The sequence below is a fragment of the Biomphalaria glabrata genome, chromosome 2 (assembly GCF_947242115.1).
Source record: "Biomphalaria glabrata chromosome 2, xgBioGlab47.1, whole genome shotgun sequence".
Classification (NCBI taxonomy): domain Eukaryota; kingdom Metazoa; phylum Mollusca; class Gastropoda; family Planorbidae; genus Biomphalaria; species Biomphalaria glabrata.
Genome location: NC_074712.1, coordinates 58,735,252 through 58,761,016, shown reverse-complemented (window position 1 = coordinate 58,761,016; position 25,765 = coordinate 58,735,252). Strand labels below are relative to the sequence as shown.

The 25,765-nt window shown below is 36.6% G+C and overlaps 1 protein-coding gene across 1 annotated transcript; it reads right to left on the bottom strand.

Annotated features, from left to right (window-relative positions):
* Positions 1 to 10,911: 10,911 nt before the first annotated feature.
* Positions 10,912 to 25,695, bottom strand: LOC106068064 (28S ribosomal protein S7, mitochondrial-like). The gene is made up of 6 exons (XM_056021685.1): positions 25,556 to 25,695; positions 15,504 to 15,677; positions 14,716 to 14,779; positions 13,414 to 13,584; positions 11,850 to 11,987; positions 10,912 to 11,102 (listed from the first exon to the last, which is right to left on the bottom strand). The coding sequence occupies exons 1-6, from the start codon at positions 25,663 to 25,665 to the stop codon at positions 11,028 to 11,030; spliced, it is 732 nt and encodes a 243-aa protein (XP_055877660.1). The 5' UTR covers positions 25,666 to 25,695; the 3' UTR covers positions 10,912 to 11,027.
* Positions 25,696 to 25,765: the final 70 nt, after the last annotated feature.

Below are 25,765 nucleotides of genomic sequence, written 5' to 3'. Positions count from 1 at the left end.
ACCTAAGCTTATTTTCTTGGTAACTGGAAGTCCAGATATTTGGAGTTTCATTTTAAGCACCTATACTTTCCGAAATGGCATTCCGATAGGCTAAACCATTTGCCTAACATGTCATGCACGTAAAGAGGTACCACAGAAATGCTTAGGCGCCAACTTACTTTAACTGACATAGAATAAGAGAGCACCTGGTTGCATACAGCTTCAGAACGAGACAGCTGGAGGTCACTTACAAAGGTGTGGTATACACCAATGAAAATTAATTGCCGAGGGTAGATGGCAAAAAAAAAAAAACTGATTCTACCACAGGTGGACAATGGTTATGCCTGTGCTCAGTGTGGCATAATATGTAGGTCACAGCTGGGGCTGAGTAGCCTCTGGAAACATAGCATTCCTCATAAGTCTTAGGAATCAAAGACAAGCCTATCATTTTTGTAGCATAGTTTGTAGCTTCTGTAAATGCATGAAATGCCGACACAAGTCCTCTGTGAGTTTGATGGATTATAAACATCTTACTTCTTTGCCTTATATTAAATGGTCCTTCTCTCTGTTCCTCTAGGTACTTGCGTTTATCTAAATATCATTGATATATCGTAACATGTCATCAAAATAAAAGATAGAATCTCTGCAACTCGTGTACAAGTCAGAAGTCATCAATCACACTTGCCATTTAAAAAATAACAATTTAGATTAGTCAAATTAGTGACTTATTATTCGATTCATTTAGGCCTATAAATTTTTTATTTGAATATATAATGATCCTTTACACTTTGTGACTTTACTAGTATACTTTGGAGTAGACTTGTTGAGCTAAAGTCGGAAGTACACATTGAGTTTTACTGTGATCTACTAGATTACTAGATCTAGATCTATATATATATATTATATAGTTATATTGACGTAGAGAGAGTATCTCATCAATAGTATCTGTCATATCCGATCGTGATCAGTAGGCGGCTGCAGGTTTATAGATCTATTCCATGACAAAAACCCTGGCTAGATTTAGATCTACTGGTCTAGACATCTAGATCTAACTAGAATTAAACTAGAAAACTGAATTAGAGAAGTAGCTTTCTGGATCTAGAACCAGAATCTATATTATTAATATTAGATCTAGTTGCGTCGAACGCTTAATTTTTGGTTGTTGTTTTTAATAAATGCACATAAAATACATTGTATTTTGGCAATAAAAATACCCAGTTGGTAGTCAAGTAATTCTAATAATTAATTAATGAATAGTACTATAAGTATTTGTTTTAGATCTATCAGATTCATATGACTATGACTTATTATTTATACTTATTTTGTATCGTTCGTCCAAGAAAATCTAGCTTTAGATCTATTTCATTTTAGATTAGGCTATAGTTGTTTTTTTTTTGGTCATTTTTTTTAGGCTACAATATTACCGAGATGAACTTTTTCTTTGTTTCCCACGAGACATGTATGCCTATAGCCTAGTCCTTTCGATAATAATAATAAAAAAACGATTAGAAATGCGTAGCTTGGAGTGTCAAAACTGTATTAGGCCTCCTATTTTTATTTTTATTTCGTGCAATTTAGTATATCGTAACAAATACGCATTTAGCGGAACGGTAGAAAGGTCTTCATCCAGATTTAGTGTAAATAAACCAAACACAGAAACACTGAAAGATTGTATTTTCGGAATTTAGATTCTATTTTTTTGAAAAAATGTGGCATTTTATAGGGTGGTCGAAAAAAATAACTTTTGTGACGATCTCTTATTCGGGAAAATTGTATCTTTTATATCAGATAGTCAGAAAATGGATGAAGTTTTTACACATCTAATCAAATAGAGCGTACGAAAGTTTTACACTCATTGCAAGGGACTGACGGAGTAAATCTCTTCTTTGGCATCATCATGGATTTCTCCACATTGCACCATGCGCTAAAATGATGCGCGACGGCACTTCGACTCTCTTTGGCTTTGTAAAAAACTCGAAGCTGGTGTTCCATTAGTATAGTTCCATGATTTATTTATGTCTATGTAAATTTTAGACCGAGTAATCTCCTCTTTGTTTATATTACGATTATGAAGATCTGGTTTACATCATTTAAGCAAAAAAAAATGCAGAAATGTAGAAATCGCTGAATGAACTCTTTATATTGTGTCTGTTCTATTTATGTGTAGGCATTGACATAAATAAATATAGACTGGCCGAAGGAAGTAACTTCATGTAACTTGAAAACATGTATATCTATTGTATTCGGATTTCCGAATTATGAAAAATTACATGATCTTCATTCTTAGAGACTAAACAAAACTACACTGCCTCCTTATTTACAATATATATAGGTGTGTGGCTGAAATAGATATGAATGCTTAACTTTTATAATGGTCATAAATGCTGTATAATAAAGTACACAAAATTGCAAGTCACAAATTTTCGTTTCATAAAACTCTTTAATCGGCTAGTCTATATTTATTTATGTCTATGTGTGTATGTTTCTATTGTGTTGTCTTTATATGAGAAAAGAGTCCTTGTAATCACAACAAGTCTCCATAAGTCTCCATATGGATCAATAAAGCCGTCTTAGTCTTAGAAGAAGAGGAAAATGGATAAATGTGATGGTATAGAAAGGTAACTCAAGGGGAGGAGAAGGTGCTTACAAACAAAATCACATGGACTAAATTCAAACACTCCCCCACAACGAACCCATCCCAACCAAGCCACTCAACTACTAATTTTATAAATATAAAATAAAAAAAATAATAAAAATAAAAAACTTTAATATAATTAATCTTTCTTTAGAAAAAGAAAAGGTGTGGTGGTCGTATAATTATAGTGCCCCCCCCCCTTTTGATTTATTCTCACTAAATGAAATTTGAATAACTTTAAAATAAATATCACCTCCCAATGTCCTTCAACATTGTATTTCAAATCCAGGAATTTTTTTTTTTTGGCATATGACTAGGCTACTAATTTTATGTAAAGGATTAATTGTATTGTTAACAATCGTATTTGTAAGGAAACGCTTTCAAATAGTATTGTCACGTAATGAACGCGTCAAGGTCTCAAGAGAAGTGTAAACAGGAAGTTTAATTATACATTGGCTTCTCTTAAGCTTCCAGTTTCCACACAGAAGAGTAAATTTATAAAGGAGCATAATTAGAAATAAAACATTTTATTTATTTTTTTCCGATTAAGAACTTTAGATTTGAAAAACTATAAATTAGGTAGGTGAACTAATATCCGGGTCCACAAATCAGTCTTTTCAGTCTATAAGATTTACGCTTCATGTTAAGTTACTTTTGTGAATCTATTATTGAATTTAAATTCTTACGTGTATTTTTATTGCTTATATTGTTCTTTCTTGAGGATTAAATTAGAGACAAGGTTACTAGAGCGATTGGACCCCACGATGACCTGTTAACTATTGTAAAAAAAAAATAAATCAATCAGCCAGGAAAACCATCGATTTATCAGAGTTTAAATCAGTGGTTAACATGCATGACTAGATTGACACATTGAATGAGTAGAACATAATTATCTTCTTTTTTTGAAGTAACGTCTGTAATATATAAGATAAGATAAGAAGAAGAGGCAGACAAAGAAAGCGATGGGAAGACAAAAGAATGGACGGGCCTGTCACTGAGAGAGGTTCTATCCAAGGCAAAAGACAGAGAGGAATAGAGAAAGAAGAGTCGACAAATCCGGTCCAACAGACTAACAGCAACACACTCACTGATTTAATAATGTGTGTCAAAAAAAAAAAAAGTACTTAACTGAAAAACTGGATTGAGGATTTTTGCCACTGAGACATGTCTAACAGATGTTCTCATGCATAGCAGTATTTTTTTACAAAGGTTAAATCTTCCATGTTTATAGGCTCTCCATAAGTAGATTGTTTTCCATCGAGAAGCCTTCTCTTTTATTTCAGGTCGTTTCTCCTTCTTTTACTTTTATAAATGCTTTTTTATTGTTAGTCTAGAATAGTCTAGATCTGTTATAAATTTAATTACATGAATGATCCAAACTAATTTATACAGGTACGCTTAATTTATGCTTTGTTTTTTTTTTTAAAGTATTTTTTAATACTTGTGTCAAAAAAAAAAAGTCCTTGACATTTTATAGAATAACTGGATTGAATATTTTGGCTGTTGAGACTTGTCTAACAGACGTCCTCATGCAGAACTGTATTTTTTTTTTTCACTTTCAATACCGAGTAAATAAACCTCGTTTTGAAAGACTTGTAACCGCCAAGTCTCTGCCAAACTGAAGATTGTATAGTCCAGGATTTGAAAGCAATTTGCCACGGGGTGGGGTGGAGATCCACTATCTAGAATTGAGACTAGCGCTGAGCTTGTTCCATGTCCCCCACCCGGCCAATATGTATTTGAATAAGGTTGAACACAATGGTCACGTGATAAATCCGCCGTTTGCTCTCGACGAAAAAAAAGCTATGAAAATGTTCTTTCAGGCGACAACGCTGAATAGATTTTTTGATCTATACCCTGTTCATTTCATGTATTCCTTTATTCCGCTTGCTCCTTTTTCTTTAAGGACCTCTCTCATTGCACACTTTTAACAATGCATTATATTACACAGCATACATTTATATTTCAATTTTTTTTTACACAGCATTCATTTACATCGAACACTTGTATACAATTTTATATTGTACACTTTCGGGTTGCGCAGTTTCTTGCCGAAACGCTACGGAAAGAGTACAAGTCCTTCCTCCTATGTTACCTATCGGAGCTCATCTCATATCATGGAAGTATTATACAATTATACCAGTTAAATTTACTAGTATCACAAGTAAAATAACAGCAATGTCTTCGATTCCGAAGATTAATGATGAGTGCAGTGTTTTACATGACAACGACCTGCATAGTGTAAAATACTACAACACCTAATATTATCATACATCAACTAGATAATGTTCTTCCATACCAACACGTGCTGTTTAGGAAATTTGTGAAGCTTAACTAGTTTATTTGATTGCTGATTTGTCAAAAGTTTAGAATTCATACCAGCTCCCAAATACGAGGAAATGAGAAGGCTGAAACACTTGCCTAGTGAGGGTGAAAAAAATACACAATCGGGAAATTTGCTGTCTATCCGGAAGAAATGAAATCATGCCATATAATAGAGATATTTCTTGAAACATTGCGCCATTTACTGTTATTATCGTTCTGGTGCTGGCCCCAATGGAGGTTCAATTAGAGACATCCTTTCTTGTGCCATTAATGTTCCGATGAAGGACTCAATAGTTTAGAAATTAAATAAAGTTTCACAACAATAATAGTAGTTCTTAAACATAAAGAACTTAATTGACTGATTTAATTAACTAAGAACATGCCCACAATTTTTTTCAGTATTTTAAAAATAGGTACATTTTATATTTTATAACTCCATTTAATGTAGTTTTTTTGTAAGTAGGCCAACCAGTAGGCCCCTATCTAAAAAGGCCTATGCTACTAGTACTAGATCTATATCTAAGTTATGGATCTAGAGTCTAGATCCAGAACATAAACAAGCCTGATTCTATCTGCACAAATTGTGCAGAAAAAGTAAGGACCACGTGCTTATTTTCATAAGTAATCTAATATTCAATATTAACCAATAAAGGCATATAAATATATATATACAAATATATATATATATATATATATATATATATATATATATATATTATTGGTTTTTGTGAATAGGGGTATATGTAGGCCCCCTACATTTTATTAGGAGAACTGTGAAATTATTTGTATAACTTGGAGTATTGACATTGACTGTTCATAGTGCATTGTGTTACTGCAATCAAAAGGATATCGGCGACCTGACAATCGTTGAGTTAACTTTCTTTAGTTTACTCCAAAGTCGTAACAATTTTAACTGGTGTCACAAGTGGAATCCCGCCCACTCTACTTTCAATGTCTACTTCTAAACGCCTTCACGAGCTCCAGATTAACTAAATCCGAAAGGAGCTAAAGAGGCGAAACATCGTAGCGTCCGGACACAAAAAGAAGCCTTTGTTAGCCGTCTGAGAGAGAACTTGAAAGAAGATGGGTTCAACCCGGACACTCACGAGTTTGAAGTGAAGAGTGATCTCGGCGGAATATTGAGTGAAATGAAAAAAGAGCTTCTAGGGTCAACACAAACAATTGCGACTAGCTAGAGAACAGATATGGAGGAATTCAGAAGTAAGCTAAGGGATGAAATCGCTGCAGTGAAGTCGGAGCTTACAGTGCAGATGGAGCAAAAGATTCAAGTCCTTAGCATTTCTCAAACTGTTGCGTGTACAGATGGACACGAGTACTGCAATGACAATTGGGGGTTGGGGATAAGGAGCCGGACAATATAACTTTTACAAAGATTTTTTAAACTAGGTATCTTCATTGTACTTACAATTTATGTTTGATTATAAGCCAAGTACTATTTCCACACACACACACACACAAAAGACTTTAAGATCTACTTATTTCTAGATCTAGTTCAAAATAGTTGCCTGCATAAAACTAAAACGAGAACAAGATCTATAGCCTAATTCAGTCGCGAAGTGACTATGGATTATCTCATGGAAATGAGATGAATGCCTGCATGGGCATTAGCTGTGGTCGGAACGATGTCACCCACACATATCAGTCCCCCGCCCCTATCCACGCAGCTGATGTATCCAAAGGAATTACAGCAGTGCCAATACAGTTTGGGATCAGCGGTGTCGCAGGTTCTTCCAGTGTGTAGCATTGGGTGCTGCGAACTGCCTTAGGGTCATCGCATCGGATCAGCTCCTGATTTTTTTCTCTGGGTTGACTCCCGAGCCTTTCCCGTGATTGTGTATAGCTGCAAGGCAGCAGAGGTTTGAATTAGTTAATCCTTCTCCTAGGCTTACGTGAGCCCCCTTTATCTTATATAATACAGACGTTACTTTTAAAAAGCTAATATAGATCTAGAGTCTATATCAGTATTATGAGTAGACTATAAGACACTATATCTATATCATAGACTTATATATACTATATCTATGCGACATCTGAGCCATGCATATGGGGAAAAAAATGAATTACGAATGTTTCAAAAGTACTTGTATCTGAAATGTAGACTATTTGCTTGTTTTTTGCTATCAGTGAATGGGTAGACTAGATCTATATTAAAATTATATACTTAATTCCAGGTATCTTGTTACCATTAGTAATGTAATAACTAAGTAAGTTCTAGATCTAGATATATCTAGCTCTAGTCTAGTTTCGTAAGTCAATAATATCATGATTTGTTTTTCACGCATTGTTATCAGCCAATCAAAAACTTTGAGTTTATTTCTATTTTTTAGATTTCCAATATGGCAGCCTCCATGGAGTTCATGGCAACCTAATTAACCTTAAACTTTAAACTCTTTTTTGAGATTGAGGAATTGAGCGCAAATCTGTTTCATAACTTTCATTACTCTAGTCGTCTAGAATCTATCTAGGTATTCAACCGTATTATATTAATTATATGTTCTAGTATTCTAGGTAATCTAAAGTGACAAAGTCTAAAGTAAATCTCTACACTAGTCTACGGTACTTCATCACTTGTCTGTCACAGTCTGTGTCACTACCTACACGCCTACTACAGTGACTACACTTGACTACAGTAACAGTCTGAGTCTACAGTCAGTAACAGTCTTAGCCTGCACTACAGACTGAGACTCGGCTTGAGACTCTTACTCCTAGTCTAGTCTTAGTCTCTACACTCTACTACTACTACTAGTCACTCTGACTAGAGACTAGACTTAGGACTTAGAGAGTACTAGAGTAGACCCAGTAGTCTAGATTTAGATTTAGATCTATATACTATAATATAGACATAGATCTAGATCATTATCAATATCATTCATTCAATCATTGCCAATTCATGATGATGATTCAGCCATTGTCATTGACTCATTCATTGTCATCATTCAATCAACATGACCATGATTCATGATGATAGATCTAGTCTAGATCTAATGTCACACATCAATCATGATTATCATCGTCATCATTTGATGATTTTTTAGATATGATCATTCAATTTTATACAAATTGCGTCAGCCTTGCATTGAAGAATTGGTAAATTTTTTTTGAATTTTCGGTGAATCAATAATTTTTGACGCTCATCTTCATGATTACCGAATTATTGATTAAAAAGTCATTTAAATATTTTTAATCATTCTGTAGTAGAAAGCCTCGTGATATTTCATACTGCTCTAAACTCTATTGGACTAAAGTCTAGATCTAGTTAGTTGATCCAGATCTTATTTCATCTAAACTTTAACTACATTGCCTAGGCTCTATTTCATACAACATTTGATATGTTGACAAGATAAAGATTGATCATGAAAACATTTCACAGTAATGACACGCTGATTTGATAACAAAATCTTTTCTGTCCCCCAATCAGCAAGATTTGGCATTAGATACCTTTCAGACAAAGGATGTAAAGGTCATCTGTTTCTGTGGACCACGGTTAACTAGGGTGTCATGTGGCCAGCACAACCACCAACTGTCTTTACTTTTCCCAACTAATGTCAGGTACCTATTAGAGCTTGGTTGAATCAGAGGCGCCCAAAGATCCCAAAATTTAAAATCCCAGGATTTGAAACCGGGACCTCAGTTTGAAGTCAAGCACTTTACCTCTCATCCAACCAACATAGTTTGCCACATCCAGGGCAAGCATAGTTTTTAATATATATAAATTATCATCATCTTCAGTCACTTGACTTTCATCATAGGAATACTGCGACAGCTCATGCTACCAAATACCTCTACTTTGCCCAGTCAGCAGCTGTTCTTAGCAGGATATCAAGAAGGTGGCCGGTCAATTCTTTTAAATTTTGTCCAGCCAGCTTTTCAGAGGACAACTCTTTCTTCATGCTCCCTCCACTGTACCTTGAAGGATTACTTTGAATAGTGAGTCATGTCTCACAATAGGACCAAGCCAGCTCAGCTTCTGTTTCTACACAGCATTGAGGAGTTTGGCTTTTTCGCTACTAGAGGGTTGACGTTAAAGTGCAAACTCATTTGTCTTCTTTTCCTGATATTAAAGATAAAATATTATGTAGCTTTTTAATTTTTTTTTTACCTTGTATAATTACAAATTTATTTTCAACAAATTAATTAGCCCCATTTATAGGTCACTGCTTTAAAGTAAGTATGTAACAAACAATGGTTAACTATACAATCTTCTCTTTTTATAGACACATTAAGTTAGAATTCATGTCGTGCACTCTTTTTTTTTTTTTTTTTTTTTAAAGTTAATATAGTAAAAATTCTCACAGATATCCTTTTCTTTCTCTCTCTCCCCCCCCCCCCCCCCAATTTTCCAGACTGGTCCAGACAAGTGATAATAGGATCACAGCGCCTTGAGAAAGTTAAAAGCATAAAATAGTGCTAAGCAAAAACAATGGGCAAAAATATTTCTAATTAAACAGACTTATTGTTATATTGTTGTTGATATAGATCTATTACAAATTTAATTGCATGACTGATGTAAACTAATTGATACAATTACACTTTGTTCAAGCTTTTTTTTTTTCTTTTTTAATGTTTTTCTTGTTTACACATTTGTTTCAAAACATTAATTCTCGGATAGTTATACTGGCAAAGGACGAAGAACTTTAATTTCGAGGCTGATGACCTGTGTATAGTAAATTTTTAAAAATGAATTATGCACTTTTTTTTCAACTAGCTAAAAATATTTTTTTCTCTTCAGGATTTGGAAGTGACAATTGTTTCATGGCTACAAATGAGCAGTCTGGTGACAGTAGTGCCAATGCTGAAGAGGAGGTTGACCCAGTGGAGGCTATGATCAACAAAACAGGATGCTTACAGTTGCACTATGCCGTTCAAGAGTGTATTGGGGAAAAGAAAGACTGGAGACTGTGTCAGAAGGAAGTGACAGAGTTCAGAAAGTGTATGGAGAAAGGAAGAAAGAAATGAACAAAAATATTAAATAACATTTAAAGTAATTGGTACTGGCTTATAGAGACATTGTCAAAAGGAAGTGACAGAACTAAGAAAGTGTATGGAGAACGAGTGAAAGAAATGAACTGGACCTTCCTAATATTTAAATACCAATATGTATATTATTGTGTTGTTCAGTTAACTAGACTGTTGTTATAATTGGATTATATATTTTTTTACTCCAATAAAAGTGTGTTCATTCATTTGATTGCATGCTGTATATTGTTGGTCAAAAATAGTTCTTTTATCAAATGTAATTTATTCCTAAATTAAAAAAAACAACTTTATATTATCACAATTCAATTGTTCAATACAGTTAGGTGCGAATGGCATAATCACATCACCAGATTCTTTTAAGTTAAAAATTAGTAGCAGTTGTTGGACATCAAAAAGAATCAAATTCAGAACATGGGTGTAAGAATAGTTCTATGCAAATCAAGACACGATTTAGTTTTTATTCTCCTGTGTACTCTATTGGCTCCCTGTGAGTGCAAGAATCATTACAAGGTGACTACAAGTTGTCATTAGTGCATCTAAAATGATGAAATGTCCTTGTACCTTCATGAACTGATATTTCGTATGTCCATCAGTGCCCAGCACTCCATGGACTCAATGCTGCAATGCATTTTCCCCCCAAAAAAATTATGGTTTGCTGGTCAGTACATGGACCACAACTTAGACAAATCACATTTTACTACATGAAAGACCATGAAATACTTAATTGCTAAAAAATTTATTTAGATTAGTTTTTCAATTTTTTGTATGTTATATTCACATAGCCCCCCCCCCCCCCCCCTAAAATTATGTTCAATAACAACAATATAAAAGTTAAATTAAGAGGTTAAATCTTGAAAAATAATTTAGTTTTGAGGGTTCAATCTAAAAAGACATGTTTAACAAAGGAACATATAATTTATTAGACATAAAAGATTTTGTAACATTGAACAAAAAAAAGTAAATCAATCTTCAACCCTTTTTTATATGTAAAATATTTATTTACATCAACTTTGACCTATGATATATCACACACAGATACACTTTGATTCATGACATGATATTAGATCTATGTTACTTTCGTCAGATGAAATTATCGTAAATGTGCATAGGCTCGATTACTCTCACAAATTTTATGAACTTCTTGTTTCTTTCTCATGGCTTTACCCTAGAGACGAGAAAGACAATAGTAAAATAACATTGATGTATTGTTAACAAATGTGCACATTATTGACAACTAAATGAAATTTGATGAAGCATTTTTGCTTTCTGACAAAAAAGAATGTGAAAGTCGACCAATAAGATTCAGAACTCATTTAAATTAGTTGTAGTAGCTTTAATGTTTCATTTCACTAATTGTTTTTTAAGCAAATATACAATTTAAAATGAACCTGTGACATATTTCCATGTTATTCCAAATTAAAAATAATAAGGCTGAAATCCACACAATATATCCTGACATATTTTTATTACATTTTTTATTGTTGGGATTTGGCAGGAAAAAGAATAGAAACTTTGAAATTTTAAATTTTTAAAGAACACATGATTATAATAAGACTTGTCGTTTGAGTCAGAAGGGTGCAGTATTTCAAGTGGGTATGCAGTCATAGCTGTGATCTACACATTTTGACACACCAATGCTGACAAAAGCCTTTTCTGTTAGTGGTTGATCAAAGATCTCTTTTCAATTTCTTCACCAATAGTTTTCCTATTGGTCTCAAATATGAAGAAGTATAAAATCATTAACAGACTTAGTTATCTGCCAAAAGCAAGATGACTGTACATAAGTCATTACACTGGTTACTTATAAAATCTTAATAAAACCTTTGTACTAACCGAGTAACTTTCAGTTATTAAAAATGGGAGCATTGTAACCATGGGCACAATAAGCATTACTTTTAGAACAAGAAATTACCTGGTGGTTGTAGGCATCCATTAGCTCTAATGTTAATTTATCTTCCATTGGAATCCTTCTTTCTTTATCACGGCAACTCTCTAAGATCCATTTCATAGCACGGAAAGTTTGTTCTTTTGGTCTGGCACAAACAGGAACCTTAAATATACATTATTTTTTTAAAACCTTATTATGCATAAGAATATCACAATAATGATGTAATAGTCAAACTTTTTTACTATGCCCCTCCCCCTCCCGAATGATATATACCTTGACATCAGTTGTTTGGATTCTTACTTTAAGAATGTGTTATAAACATTTTTACAAATGAATTGAAATGGAATAAATGCTGTTATTCACATGTAAGAATGTGTATACAGTATACCCAATCACAATAAAATGATGTTGAGAATGCCAAGAAAGCTGGGTACCGGGTATATATGACAAAGACAACTGAGACATCTTATTGCAAGGAATGGGTCAAGGCCAAGGAAGGGAATGGGAAAAAATGTGTATGATTAGTTAATCAAAAGTGAGTGGAAAATTAATATACCGGTAACTAAATTCTTGGTTCAGTTGGTATAATACTGGTAGTAAAAGAAGTGTGCACTCCCAGGTTTCTGTAATAAGTGGATACTCAACCCATTTGTTCATAAAACAGAATATACAGTCACGGTAATGCTCACAAATTTAAATGATGTAAAACTTTTTCAAATTACTTTTTCACAAAAAAGGATATGAAACAAAACTTGAATTCTAATCTAGTGACAAAAGTAAAATAATGTTTTAGTAATTTTGTAAATAAAGAAAAGCCATAAAAACAATGTGGACAAAGCTATGTGTATTGTTAAGTTATTAAAAGTATACATTTTTTAAAAAGTCATTTTGGTAAAGTAGATATAACAGGTTGACATAAAAAAAAATGGTTCTGTAAGGTTGTTAGTGACGTGAGAATGGATATAAGCACTTCACAACCTATAAAATGATTCCAATGGCAAATAGCCTTTGACAACCAGTTCAACTCCTGACCTTCATTTGTAGCTGAATATTGGGTCAGGCAGAACTGTTATCACTAACAGGAGAATGGGCAAAGGGGAGTAACTGGCACCTAAACCAGTGAGCTTTGAGCAGGAGGGCTGGCTACCCACCTAGGAGAAGCAAAACTTAGAATCTAAGCCTCTGCTGCCTTGCAGCAGCTATACCCAAAGATCGGAAAGGCTTCCCAAGTCAACACTGAAGAGAAGTCAGGAGCCAGTAACCCTTAGGCAGCTTGCAGCACACAGTGCTAAGTCCTAGCAGAACCTGTGCGGGTGTGGCTGATCTCAAACTTTAATGACACTTGTCATTCCTTGGATACATCAAATGCATAGAGAAGGGGGAGAACTGCTGTGTGGGCTACATTCGTTTCGATCACAGGTACTACACAAGGATTCAACTCATTTCTGAGACGATCAATAGTTGCTTCACAACGGAATGGGGTCATCAAACATAGCAAAAATATGGGATTTAAAATTATTTTTTTTGATGACTACAGCCCATCACATTTTTTTCTATAATCCCATAGCCAGGTAACTAGGAAACTTACTCTGTAAGCAATTCCTCCTTTCACTATTCTTTGCGTGAGCAACAGCGGCTTACAATTATCAATGGCTGTCTTAAAGAGAACAAGAGGGTCACATTCGATAGCAGACTTCTCCTCTAATGTAGTGGCTTGATTCCAACGAGCTATTTGCATGTGCTTCAGATTTTCAAACAGCTGCCAACAGAAAGTATAAATAAAGAAATTATTTTTATTAAAGAAGTTTTAACTAACAGCCTTTTTCTTCTTCAGTGTATACATTCTAGATCTGAATAAAAAGACTAAATCAATCCAGCCCAATTTTTTGGGGTCTATTTCAGCATAATTATTATTTTTTTCTTTCAAAGCATTGTTAATTATCTCAAGACTTATTCTTTGGTTCCTTTAGCTAGTCTGCAAGCACTCTCAAAGTTTAACAAAACCCAAGCTAGTCTATTCAATACATAAATACTACTTACATAAAAAAAAAGAAAAAATATTATTTTTGTGAATTTCTTTTGTATAGTGCAACTTTCATGCTACAGAGGCTCAATGTGCTATGATCCAATCTTTTTTAGTGGACCAGGGGGAAGGGGGTTAACCTGGGAGAAGGTTTCCATGCTGCCTTTTGGTGCCCAGCAAACACAACTCAGCTTGAGAGTGTAGTTTACTTGTAGTAGAGTCCCCTAGGTGATTTATACTATACAGTCACACGTCACAATTATATATATATATATATATATATATATATATATATATATATATATATATATATAAAACAAATGAGAAAATACAGGGGATAGAGGGGAATGATCTGCATGTCCTATCTGGCTGTCTTACAGAGAACAAGAGGGTCACATTCAATTAGAAAACTAATCACCATACATTTTGAGAATAGATGCTGAGTCTCCATTTCCTACTTTCCTTCATGCTTATTTGGAATTAGAAAATGTTATCTTTAATATACAGATTAATTTAGTAGTTCACGGCTGGAAAGCACTAGCTCTCAATCGTTCCTTATGGCATAAAGCTTTGCGTGTCGGAGTCACGAGATATGAAGCAAGAAAAGTGGCCAGCATGAAAGGGCACCGAACCAACAAAAAGCTGAGAGAAGAAGCAGGCAATTGACCAAACCTATCCACGGCAGCTTTTTAAAGTGAGGATTGGAATTTACAGTCATCTTCGAGGAATGCACTCAACTTCAACACGAAGGAGGAGCTCTCTCTGTATATATATATATATATATATATATATATATATATATATATATAGTGGTAGTTTTTTTGTCTGGTCATATACAAAAATAAATATTTTCAACACTTTGATTACCTTTCTCATTATCAGTCGAACTCTTTCTTTGTTTCCAGACTTCATCATTATGTTAGTAAATTTTCTATAAAAAAAAACAAACAAGAAATAAATTGCATTTAACCAAAACATTTTTCTTAATGTCAACTTATCATTTATAAATATTGCTTCAAAGACAAAAGCTTACTAAGCCCTATGCATGTCTTCTTGAGCTGAAGGATGTGATGTGATGTATATTTTAGACTTTAGTTTACTAAGATTAAATATGTTTTTAGTTTTATGTTCAATCATTTTATATTAGTCTCTTTTTCATACTGATGATAATTGAGTAATACATTCTTTGAGTAACCTGGCCTCATAGTAGATATTAAATTATTTTTAAAATTGTTGTAAGAGGCCCATTATTCACCTTGTAAAACCATATAAATATAGGCCATTGGCAAGGTACACCACATAGGTCAAAAGGTTACATTATGGTTTAGTTTATTCTGGGTTTAGTCACACCATTTGAAAGGGAATTAGCTTTGATGACTCCAAAGAAGAAAAAAAGTAGTTATTTGGCGCACTAGGTGATGATGAAATGGAATTTTGAGTTTTTTTTTTTTTTTGTATTTAAACTTAACAGACAAACAGCACAGAAATAAATAATTGTTGTTTTTTTATCCAGGAGTCCCTAGAAACTAGTTCATTTTGAGTCTAAGTAATTTATTAGCAGTTTATTTGTTTGTCTCGAGAATTGTATAACATTGACACTGAGGCTAAAAAAAACTTAATTTTATATGGTTGGAAAATAAGAAAATTATACTTACTGCACAGTGGGATCATAAAATAATGGAGAAATGGAACAGTCGGTGTTAGGAGCTTTAAGTGGTCTGTGACGTCTAAGGTCATTTTCTGGCAATTCCTTCTTTAATTCATCTTTGTCTATAATTGGGTCTAAGAAAATAGGGCTGTACTGTGACATAGGCGAGACTTGAAAAAAGCTGGAAAAAAAAAAGGTAAGTGAAATTAACATTTATGCGTGAAACTTGTGTTAGAAAATTGTGTAGAGCTTACCGATGGTCAATAAAAAAAAAAATTTTCACAAGCAAACTTGGCAAGCTCCAAGGGGTTAGGAAATTCATATGATGTTCACATGATACAAAAATTATCTGGACGATAGTAATTGGATAATCTCTATGAATCCAGACTAGATCCTGGCTACATTAGTTTGGTTTGATAAGTCTGATTTTTGTGAAACTATTGATGAATTTAGTAATTCAGAAATACAACTGCTCCAATTTAATTTATGTATAGGATTATTCAAGTTTCAATTCAAGGATTGTGTTTCTGTGCTTTTTTTATATTTTGCTCGTGTGGGAACAAAGAATCTGCTAAATTGATTCTCCCCAATGTGAGACATGTACACAATTCCAGCATAACATAACATTACATTAAAACATACAAGGACCACAACTAGAAAAAAAAAATATGTACATATATATAATATGCATGCATGTGTGTGTGTGAATTAACATTTTATGCCAGATGACACACAAATAAAAAATATAGCCTTCTTTAACATTTCTAGCATTATCTCATTCAATTGAACCTATAGTCTACTTTAACATCTAATTTCTAACATTATCTTATTGCTTGCATTTATTATCCGCAAAATTCAAGTATAGTGTAATCTTCTGAACTAAAGCTTTTATGTGTGTGTGTGTGTGTGTAATTACATGTACATAAATCTAGATTTATTTTAAATTTGTATACCAGGTAACATTTTGCATTGTGAAAAATGTGTGGTCAGGGTGGAACATCGTGTTATTAAAATGTTTTATTTTTGTTTCATAAGTTTGGGAAGTTCCTTCTGAAATGATGATTACTTTATTTACATCCTAACGCTAACACCTTATAGGACCACAAGGAGAGACAGCGAGCAAGATTCAAACTCGACATTATTGTAATGCTGAGTGGAGCTTACAGTCAGAAGTGCATACAATATGACCAGTCAGTAATTGTTTCAATTTAAAGATAACCCTCATATCATCCTACTAAAATTAAATCAGTCTTTGGCCTCTGAGAAACACCTAAGCAAAACCAATAAAACAGAAATCAAAAGACTCTAATGCCTTGAAATGGGGCTGGATTATGCATATAATAGGTGCCGAGATGGCTTAGGGGTTAAGCGCTTGGGGTCTGAATTTGGGGTCCTGAGTTTGAACTAGGTGGAAGACTGAGATTTTGAATTTCAGGATTTTTATAGGCGCCCCTGAATCCACCTTACTCTACTGGGCACCTGAGTTTAGTTTGGGAAAGTAAAGGTGGTTGGTCTTTTTGCTGGCCACATTAACACTAAGCTCACTAATCATTGACCAAATAAATAGATGACCTTAACATCATCTAATCTGCACTATGTGACTATAGTCACTCCATAGTAGAGATTGCAAAGTCTGAAATGGGAACTTTATCATACTTTATGCATATAATGATTCAATTTCAATAAGAAGAACAAGGCTGAAAAAAAAAAAAAAAAAAAAAAAAAAAAAAAGCAAGGCAAGTCTGCACTGGAACCCACACTACAGACTACAGGGGAAGAGAAATGAGACCGAAGCAAATATTGGAAAAGACCAGACAGTGGAACAAGATGCAAATTAGAAGGATGGACATGGGCCAAACTGATGATGAATTTGAAGTTCACAGTTCAAAATCATCAGAGACAGTCAGTAGTGTTTAGAGTGACAGAATCTGATGGCAAAGACAAAGTAAAGCTCATTCAACTTTCAAGACATGTCACATTCATCAGTGTCATTGGCATCATGATTCAACTTCAAATTTAGAAAGCCTTCAGGATAGAAGACTTAAAAGTAAAGTAGCAATTATAAATAAAACACTGAACCATAATCTTCAAATACAAAAAACAAAACTTAATAAAATACTCAGACACAAAGATAAAGGCACATTCCTCATTCCATATGGCATGCTAGGACAAATTTGTACAAAAGCTCCTTCTTCCCTAGCACTATTAGAGCATGGAATGGGTTGCCTGAGCTAGGCCAGGAAAACCAGTGACTTGGCAGAATTTAACTATTTAAGTCATTGGTTAACATGCATGACTAGATCTAGATGCATGATGCATAGGATGTTATCATCTTCTTTTTTTTAAAAGTAAGTCTGTATTATATAGTCTAAGTATAAGTTTAGTATAAGATAAGATGACACTTATCATCATTATAACATGGACACAAGTCATAAATTAAATAAATAATCATTATCATCATGATGATGATCATTGTCATCAGTATCAGACTACAGTGACAGTCAGTATCATCATCATGATCATTCATTTTCATGTGACTAGACTCCTCACTAGACTGAGTGACTAAACTCTAACTCTAGTCACTAGTGTCTCTAGTAAGTCTAGTAACTCTAAGTTTGTCTACTCTAGTACTATCTAGTAGTACTCAGACTCAGTACTACAGTTACAGTAGTGATGAGTAGTGAGTAGACTAGTAATAAGACTAATAATAATAAATAAAAATATTTTACAATAAATCGGAGTCAGTAATAATAATGTCTAAGACTACTAGTATAGTACTAAGAGTCTACTCTAAGAGTCTAGATTCCCTAGTCTAGATACTAGATTTTACTAGAACTATAGTAGTTTATTTATTTCGGACATTACATGAATTCGGACATTCGCTGTTTTTTGTGGTCATTAAATAATTATTTTAATATTTATTATAAAACTAGCGCGCTGTATCATGGGCTTGTCCATTTTCCAATGATTCTGACCCAATTGCCTTCCATTTAGCTGTCTTTTTATGTAAGAAAACCGAATTTCAAATTTGTTAGTCAGGTTGTTGTTTTTTCCTATGCTACCCGGATGACTTTACCTCTTTCTAGGGTTAAGACTATATTTTTTGATTGGCTAAGTATATACTAATGAGCCCGGCAATATTTATTCTGTTTTTGGAGCTGATTTATTTGATTTATAAGCCAAGTTGTTTGATTCCATACAAATAAAAAATTAATAGGGTGTCCGAATTAAATTACGATTTTCTTACCAAAATTTATTTCGGACAGCCAGTTTTGGACATCAATAAAAATGATCTTATATTATATTTGTTCGTTTGTTGTTGTTTTTTTTTATAGAAAATAAATGGGCAAATGTTTGGAGTGAGCTTGGTACATTGAATGAAGTTAAATGCTTAGATCTAGACCTACTAGATAGATCTAGATTTATAGAGAGAGAATATAGAGGATTCAGTTAGGCAAGAATGGCTATCCTTAGACTATCCTAACATGTACTATACTACAAAAGATCATCTGACATCTGTATAAGAAATGTATTAAATTAATAAACAAAAAACACAAACATTCAACACACATCTAATCATGCAAACAATTCAAACATAAAATAAGTCTAAAAGTCGGTATAGAAGTGATTTGATTTGATTTGTTGATTTGAGGCACATCGGCACAATTTAGGCCATGTCGTGCCTGCAGTCCCTTAAGGACTACTCTCTCTCTAAACAACAAGGGCCAGATTCTATACAGTAATATAATTAAAATTAAGGTCTATTCACAGTTAAAATAGTAAAGGTAGTAAAAATTTAAATATTTGGTAAAAATCTAATGTAAATAGTGCATGTTCACAAATTCAGAAATCAGATCTTCGTAGATAGCCCCACTTCCCGAATAAAGCCCAGTACCTTCCCAGGGTCGACATTATTAAATAGTGTTTTTAGATTAGTGGCTCTAAAATGTTTCTCCCTGACATCCTGGTATCTGGGGCAATCAACGAGGATATGTTCCACGGTGAGGCGAGAGTCACAGTACTCGCAAAGTGGGGGCTCCTCTCTCTTCAGTACAAAAGAGTGCGTGATGTAGGTGTGGCCAATCCTAAGTCTGGACATGGTTGTGCTACCACGCCTTGTCAGACCCTTAGATGTGGGCCGCCACCTGACATCCGCCACAATCTGCCTGAGTTTACTGTGAGTCTCAGCCTCCCATCGGTTCTGCCACTCTCGATAGGTGGCAGAGGCAATACTTTGTCTCAGGTCCGAGTAGGGAATTTGGGTTCCTGACACCGCATGATTTAGGGCTCTCTTTGCTTCTCTGTCTGCGGCTTCGTTTCTCTCAATGCCAACATGGGAGGGGACCCAGATGAAGGTGACATCCCTACGGTCGGCTGTTATTAGGTCCAACAGCTTCAGGCTCTTATGTACCAATGGGATGTCAGTCTTCATCCGCCCCAAAGCTTGCAATGCAGATTTGGAGTCGGAGCAGATTATAAATTTACTCCTTTCTGATGCTTTTACGGCCATAAGTGCAAGCAATATTGCGTGCAATTCGGCGGTAAAGATGGAGCAGCCATCGGGGAGTCTACGGGAGATTGTTTTGTTCCGAAAGGAGCAGGCACACGCGACCTTTCCCTCCATTTTGGATCCGTCTGTGTAGATGGTGCCACAATCTCCGTAGCTCTCCTGCAGTTCCCTAAAGTGGACTTGTAGTATGCTTGGGTCTGTATTTTCTTTTTTGAAATTAAGGAGGGATAAATTTAATTTAGGTTTATTCATTAGCCAAGGAGGATTCTGAGGGGTTTCTATTTTAGAGATTTGGTCAATGGGTGGGGTTAAATTTTGGATGGGTTCTCTCATTCGAAGGCCCAACGGCTGTATGACGTTAGGCCTTCGATTGTATAATTCTAACTCTGTGGGGTTAAATATGGAGTCAAAAGCAGGGTTCGTGGGGTTGGATTTTAGCTTGACTATATACTGCATTGCAAGCTTTTTCATTCTTATATCCATGGGGAGTTCTCCAGCCTCCACATGGAGACTTGGGATAGGTGATGTACGAAACGCGCCGAGACAGAGACGCAGGGCAGCATTTTGTATTGGTTCCAGCATTTTTAGGTACGACTTCCTTGCTGCTCCATATATTATGGATCCGTAGTCTAGCTTGGATCGAATTAGACTCCGATAGAGCAGCAGCAAGGTATCTCTGTCAGCTCCCCAGTCCGTATGGCTGAGTACTCTTAGTATGTTTAATGACTTTTGGCATTTCTTCTTAAGTTCCTTAATGTGGGGGAGAAAATTAAATTTGGAATCTAAGGTGAGGCCTAAAAATTTTGTAGTTTTCACGACAGGGATCTTCTTTTTGGTATAAATAGTTCAGGGTCTGGGTGGAGCCCCCTTAGATTACAAAAATGCATACTAACTGTTTTGGAGTCAGAGAATTTGAAACCATTATAGTTTGCCCAACCCTGAATTTTGTTTAAACATAACTGTAATTTCCTTTCTAAGGTGTTCATGTTTTTCCCATAAGTAAGAATGACAAAGTCATCAACATACAAAGAGCACTCTATGCCAGGGGACAGCGCATTTATGATGCTATTTATTTTAATGTTGAACAGGGTGACTGACAGAATGCTGCCCTGGGGTACACCCATTTCCTGGTCATGAGTGTCAGAAGCGGAGTTGCCCACTCGGACCTGAAATTTTCGATCTTTCAGGAATTCCTCCACAAAACGGGGGAGGTGTCCCTTAAGCCCCATAAGCGCCAGGTCACGTAGAATGCCATGTTTCCAGGTTGTGTCATAGGCCTTTTCTATATCGAAGAATACAGCTACTAGATGTTCTCTTCTGAGTAATGCATTTCTAATATAAGCTTCCAGCCTTACCAGGTGGTCAGTTGTTGTCCGCCCCTGCCGGAATCCGCACTGGTAGTTTGAGATCACTTTATTCCTTTCCAGGTACCAGACCAGCCTACTGTTAATCATTCTTTCCATGGTTTTGCAGATGCAGCTTGTTAGTGCTATTGGTCGATAGTTAGCTGGGTCAGAGCCGTCTCTTCCCGGTTTAGGTATCGGTATAACTGTGGCTTTCCTCCAGCTGTTTGGGAAAGAGCCTGTTTGCCACACACAGTTATAGACCCCTAGTAGGACTGCCAATGAGGGTTCGGGAAGGTGCTTGAGGAACTGGTAATGGATTTCGTCTTCTCCAGGCGCTGTGTCATGTGACTTGTCCAGCGATTCCCTCAGTTCCTCAAGAGAGAACGGTTTGTTGTAGTCTTCATTGTTCTCTGACCTGAAATCAATGGGGTGTCTTTCCTCCCTGGTTTTGACTTTTTGGAACTCTGGCGTGTAGTGTGCAGTGGATGGTTTTTCTGCTATTGAGGATGCAAGGCAGTCAGCTATTTCTCTGGGGGACGTGACAGTTCGTCCTTGGTTTTTCAAATGCCCTATTGCATTTGATTCTTTCCCTTTGATTCGCCTTACTGCCTTCCAAACCGCTCTAGCAGAAGTTTTGGCATCCAGACTGCCGACAAAACTTCTCCAGGAATTCCTTTTGGCTGACCGTATGGTTTGTCTAGCCTTTGCTCTAGCTATCCTGAATAGCTTTAGGTTTTCCTGGGAAGGATTCTTTATAAATGCAGCCAGTCGTTTTTTCCTATCACCAATAGCACTTTTGCAAGCTGTATCAAACCATGGTTTGCTAGGCCGTTTTGGATTTGCAGAGGTTAGGGGTACAACTTTCCTGGCTATACTTAGTAGCTTGCTAGCAAAGGTATCAGCTGGGTTCTGTTCATGGAGGATATTTTCTGTGATATCCTCAGAGCATCTTTTTTGGAATTGTTCCCAATCGGCCTTATTCAGTTTCCACCGCTGAGGTCGTCCCAATGAAGGGAGATTGTTAGTAATGATGATTGGGAAGTGATCACTTCCCCGTAGATCATTGCTAACTGACCATTTAAAATCGTCCAGAAGTCCGGGGACGCATACGGTGAGGTCAATGCATGTGAATGATCCAGTTCCTGGGTGCAAGTAGGTCGGTGATGCATCATTAAGTATGCATAAATCATGTTGGAGGAAGATATCCTCCAGCATACGACCTCTTGTGTCGGTATTGTTGGATCCCCACATGGTGTTATGGGCATTGAAATCCCCAAGGATTAAATAAAGTCGGGGGAGTTGTTTCAAAAGGTCCTCCATGTCTGTTCGGTTTAATGGAGCGCCTGGTGGTAGATACAGGCTGCAGCAAGTGATAACCTTGTGAAGGGTTATCCTAGCTGCTACGGCCTGTAGTGTGGTCTGTAGTTCTACCCTCTCATGGGGGATGCTATCCTTCACAAGGATACAGACTCCACCTGATGCTCTCTCTGCATCCTCAACATTCTTGGTGTAAGCACGGTAGCTTCGGAAGCTGATGCAATCTTTTAGAAATGTTTCCTGTAAGCAGACAGCTACAGGAGTCTCAGAGTCCATCAGTAGCTGCATTTCCTCGTAATTGGCCTTGAGGCCTCTACAATTCCACTGTACAATTCTGGAATCCATGGCTTATTCTAGATGACCTACTTGGAGCTATTTGGCCTTGGGAGGCCCCCGGAGGGGTTTCCCTTTATTCCAGTGACCTTGGTATTTTTATTCTTGGGTTTGGATGGAGAGGAGGACAACCCCCTTTTGGGGGAAGTCTTTCTCTCTGGAGAGGGGAGATCCCTCTGGTTAGAGCGGAGGTTATTTCCTCCTCTCTCACCTCGGGCATCCTCTCCGCTTTGATTTCTCCCCTTAGGGAGTTGGTCAACCTCTAACTCAGTAGAGGTTGGGGTGTCTGGCTGGGTTCTCTGAGGAGAACCTGTGTCAGACATGATGTCTCCGGGTTCTCCCGGAGTATTGGTTTTGACATGCTGCTCAGTCTCCATGCTCTCATCAGCGAGCACAGAGAACCTGTTCTTTAGCATGACAACAGGGCTTTCTTGTTTCTTCAGAGGTGTGTTCTTTGGCGGTGTTTTCTTCTGAGTTGGGGGAGGAGGAGGGGGTGGTGGGGTCAATGTGTCCGTCTGTGTGGCTATGGATCTTCCTTTCTTAGCCTGGGCGTAGGTCTTTGTCAAGCCGAATTGGCCCTTGGGTAGGGCCAGTACAGCCGATTTCGCCTGGCTAAAGGTACATCCGTTTCTTGCCTTGTACTCCTGCACGGCAACCTCCTGTTTCCACACAGGGCAGTCCTTGGAGTAGGCTGAGTGGCCAGCTTGACAGTTTGGGCATTTGAACTGGGTTGTGCAGCCCTTGTCCTCATGACCCTCTCCAGCACATCTGGCACACACAGTGTTCCTCTTACAGACTGCCGCGCCGTGTCCATAAACCTGGCACTTGAAGCACCTCATGGGGTTAGGTATGTAGGGCCTCACTGGAACTCGTAGGTATCCTGCCTTCACATACTCTGGCGGTGTCCTAGTTCCGAATGTGAAGATAATAGTGGCGGTTTTGACCTCCTCACCCTCCCTGCGCCTGGTAATGCGCCGGGCATGGGTGACTCCTTCAATGCCCTCCACTATTTCCTTCTCGGAACATTCCAGTAGGTCCCTAGAGCTGATTACACCTCTGCTGGTGTTCAGACTCTTGTGTGGCATGACTTCCACTTGGAGATCACAGAGTCTTCTGCATCTTAAAAGCCCATCAGAGTGTGTCTTGCTGTCTACTTCTACAAGGAGTTCCATTGTTTTGTGTAGCTTAGACACACTCTTGGGCTCTCCCACTACTGACTTGAGTCCCTTATAGATAATAAAAGGGCTCAACTTGGTCAGGCTTTTTCCCTCCCCTGTGCATCTAACCACCAGAAATGATGGCCAGGTGGCACAGCTTTTTGGGACCTCCTCTTTTTTATCGTCAATTCGTCGTTTCTTGCCCAGACATAGGTCTGGGGCAAGTAGTTTTGTGTGTGTTTTTTTGTCCATATATATTTTGGTTAATTCGGCACCTGTGCTCCCCACCCGCCATCGAGTCCAACAAGGGGACGGGCCATTCGGATGTCCAGAATGAGCCCGCCAGGGCTACACAGGTGCTATACTCAGTCAGCTGCTACATCGGTCATGTGTCCGATACAGCAGCTCCCTGATTGACCCTCCAGCCACCGCCCTCCAGCATAGGTCGACGACCTATGCTGGTAGCTCGGCATGACCAGCCGGTTGACCCAGAGCGGGCCATCTGGGTCTCAGGTCTAGGGGAACTTGGAGCCAAAGTATTGTGTTGTTGTGGTTTATCCTCAGATAGCCACCACTCAAACACCAGGATCTCTTTATCCCCCCTTACCCGTCGCAGTCCACGGCAAACTGACTGGTCTAGGACGTAGTGAGAATTTAAAGTTAAGGAGACAGTGTGATGATCAATGAAGGCAGACTTAGGAAAAGAGGAGGCAGACACAATGATAGAAAAGAAGTAGGGCACTTTTGAGCTCCAAAAGTGCTAAGGAAAGAGGAGCGCAGTTTAACGTCATGTCTCGGGACGAGGTATAGAAGTCACTATCCCAGTGACCTAATTTTGGTAGAATAAGTGTGTTCATATTTATACTTTTTGTGTTCGTATTTACGCATAATTCCAAAACATCTTAATGATTTAATGTGAGAGGTTGTGCCTGGGGATCTTAAAATTTAGTTAATGTTAGTAAAGAATTAAAATCTGAGTTTTTTTGAGGCCTAAATATAGAGACTGTCCGAAATAAATAATGGTGTCCGGAATCAAATAATGTGGGTCAAATTTGTCCGAATTAAATAAAAACACACGGCCTCTTTGACCTTAAATATAATAACAAATATAGGTGAAGGGTACAAATATAAGTAGTCATCCTTATTCTCCTTTAACTTAAGAAGATTTTGATACGTCATTTTCTTTTCTATGTCGAACCATTGTAAAATAATGCGCTGTCAAAGTCAAACTTTCAAATTTGGGCCTATAGGTGTCCGAATAGCATAAACTACTCTAGATCTAGTTAAGTTAAGACTAGTATCATCTATGATCTAGCCCTAGCTAGTATGCTCGTTCCACTGGAAGTCATAAGAATTAAGTCAAGATCTAGAATGCATAAAGCAATCTTTATCTTACCATGGTTGTAACTTAAATGCTGTGTGTGAACAACTCTTGAGGTAAAATAGTTGACGAGCAAATAAAATTATTTTGGAAGCCTTTTGGACAGAACTTAAGGACGTTGCCATTGTGATTGTGATCCAGTTTTTTAATTTTTTTTGTAAATAGAAATTTTAACGAATTTAAATATTATTTACTTTTTAAAAAAATAAATTTAAAATGGACTTA

Excerpts from the sequence above, each read along its gene's own strand:
- LOC106068064 (XM_056021685.1), bottom strand. The coding sequence starts at position 25,665 with ATGGCAACGTCCTTAAGTTCTGTCCAAAAGGCTTCCAAAATAATTTTA. Across the intron at positions 13,585-14,715 it reads TTCGACTGATAATGAGAAAG|CTGTTTGAAAATCTGAAGCA; the intron begins GTAATCAAAGTG and ends TTCTGTTGGCAG. Across the intron at positions 11,988-13,413 it reads AAGGAGGAATTGCTTACAGA|GTTCCTGTTTGTGCCAGACC; the intron begins GTAAGTTTCCTA and ends TGTATATTTAAG.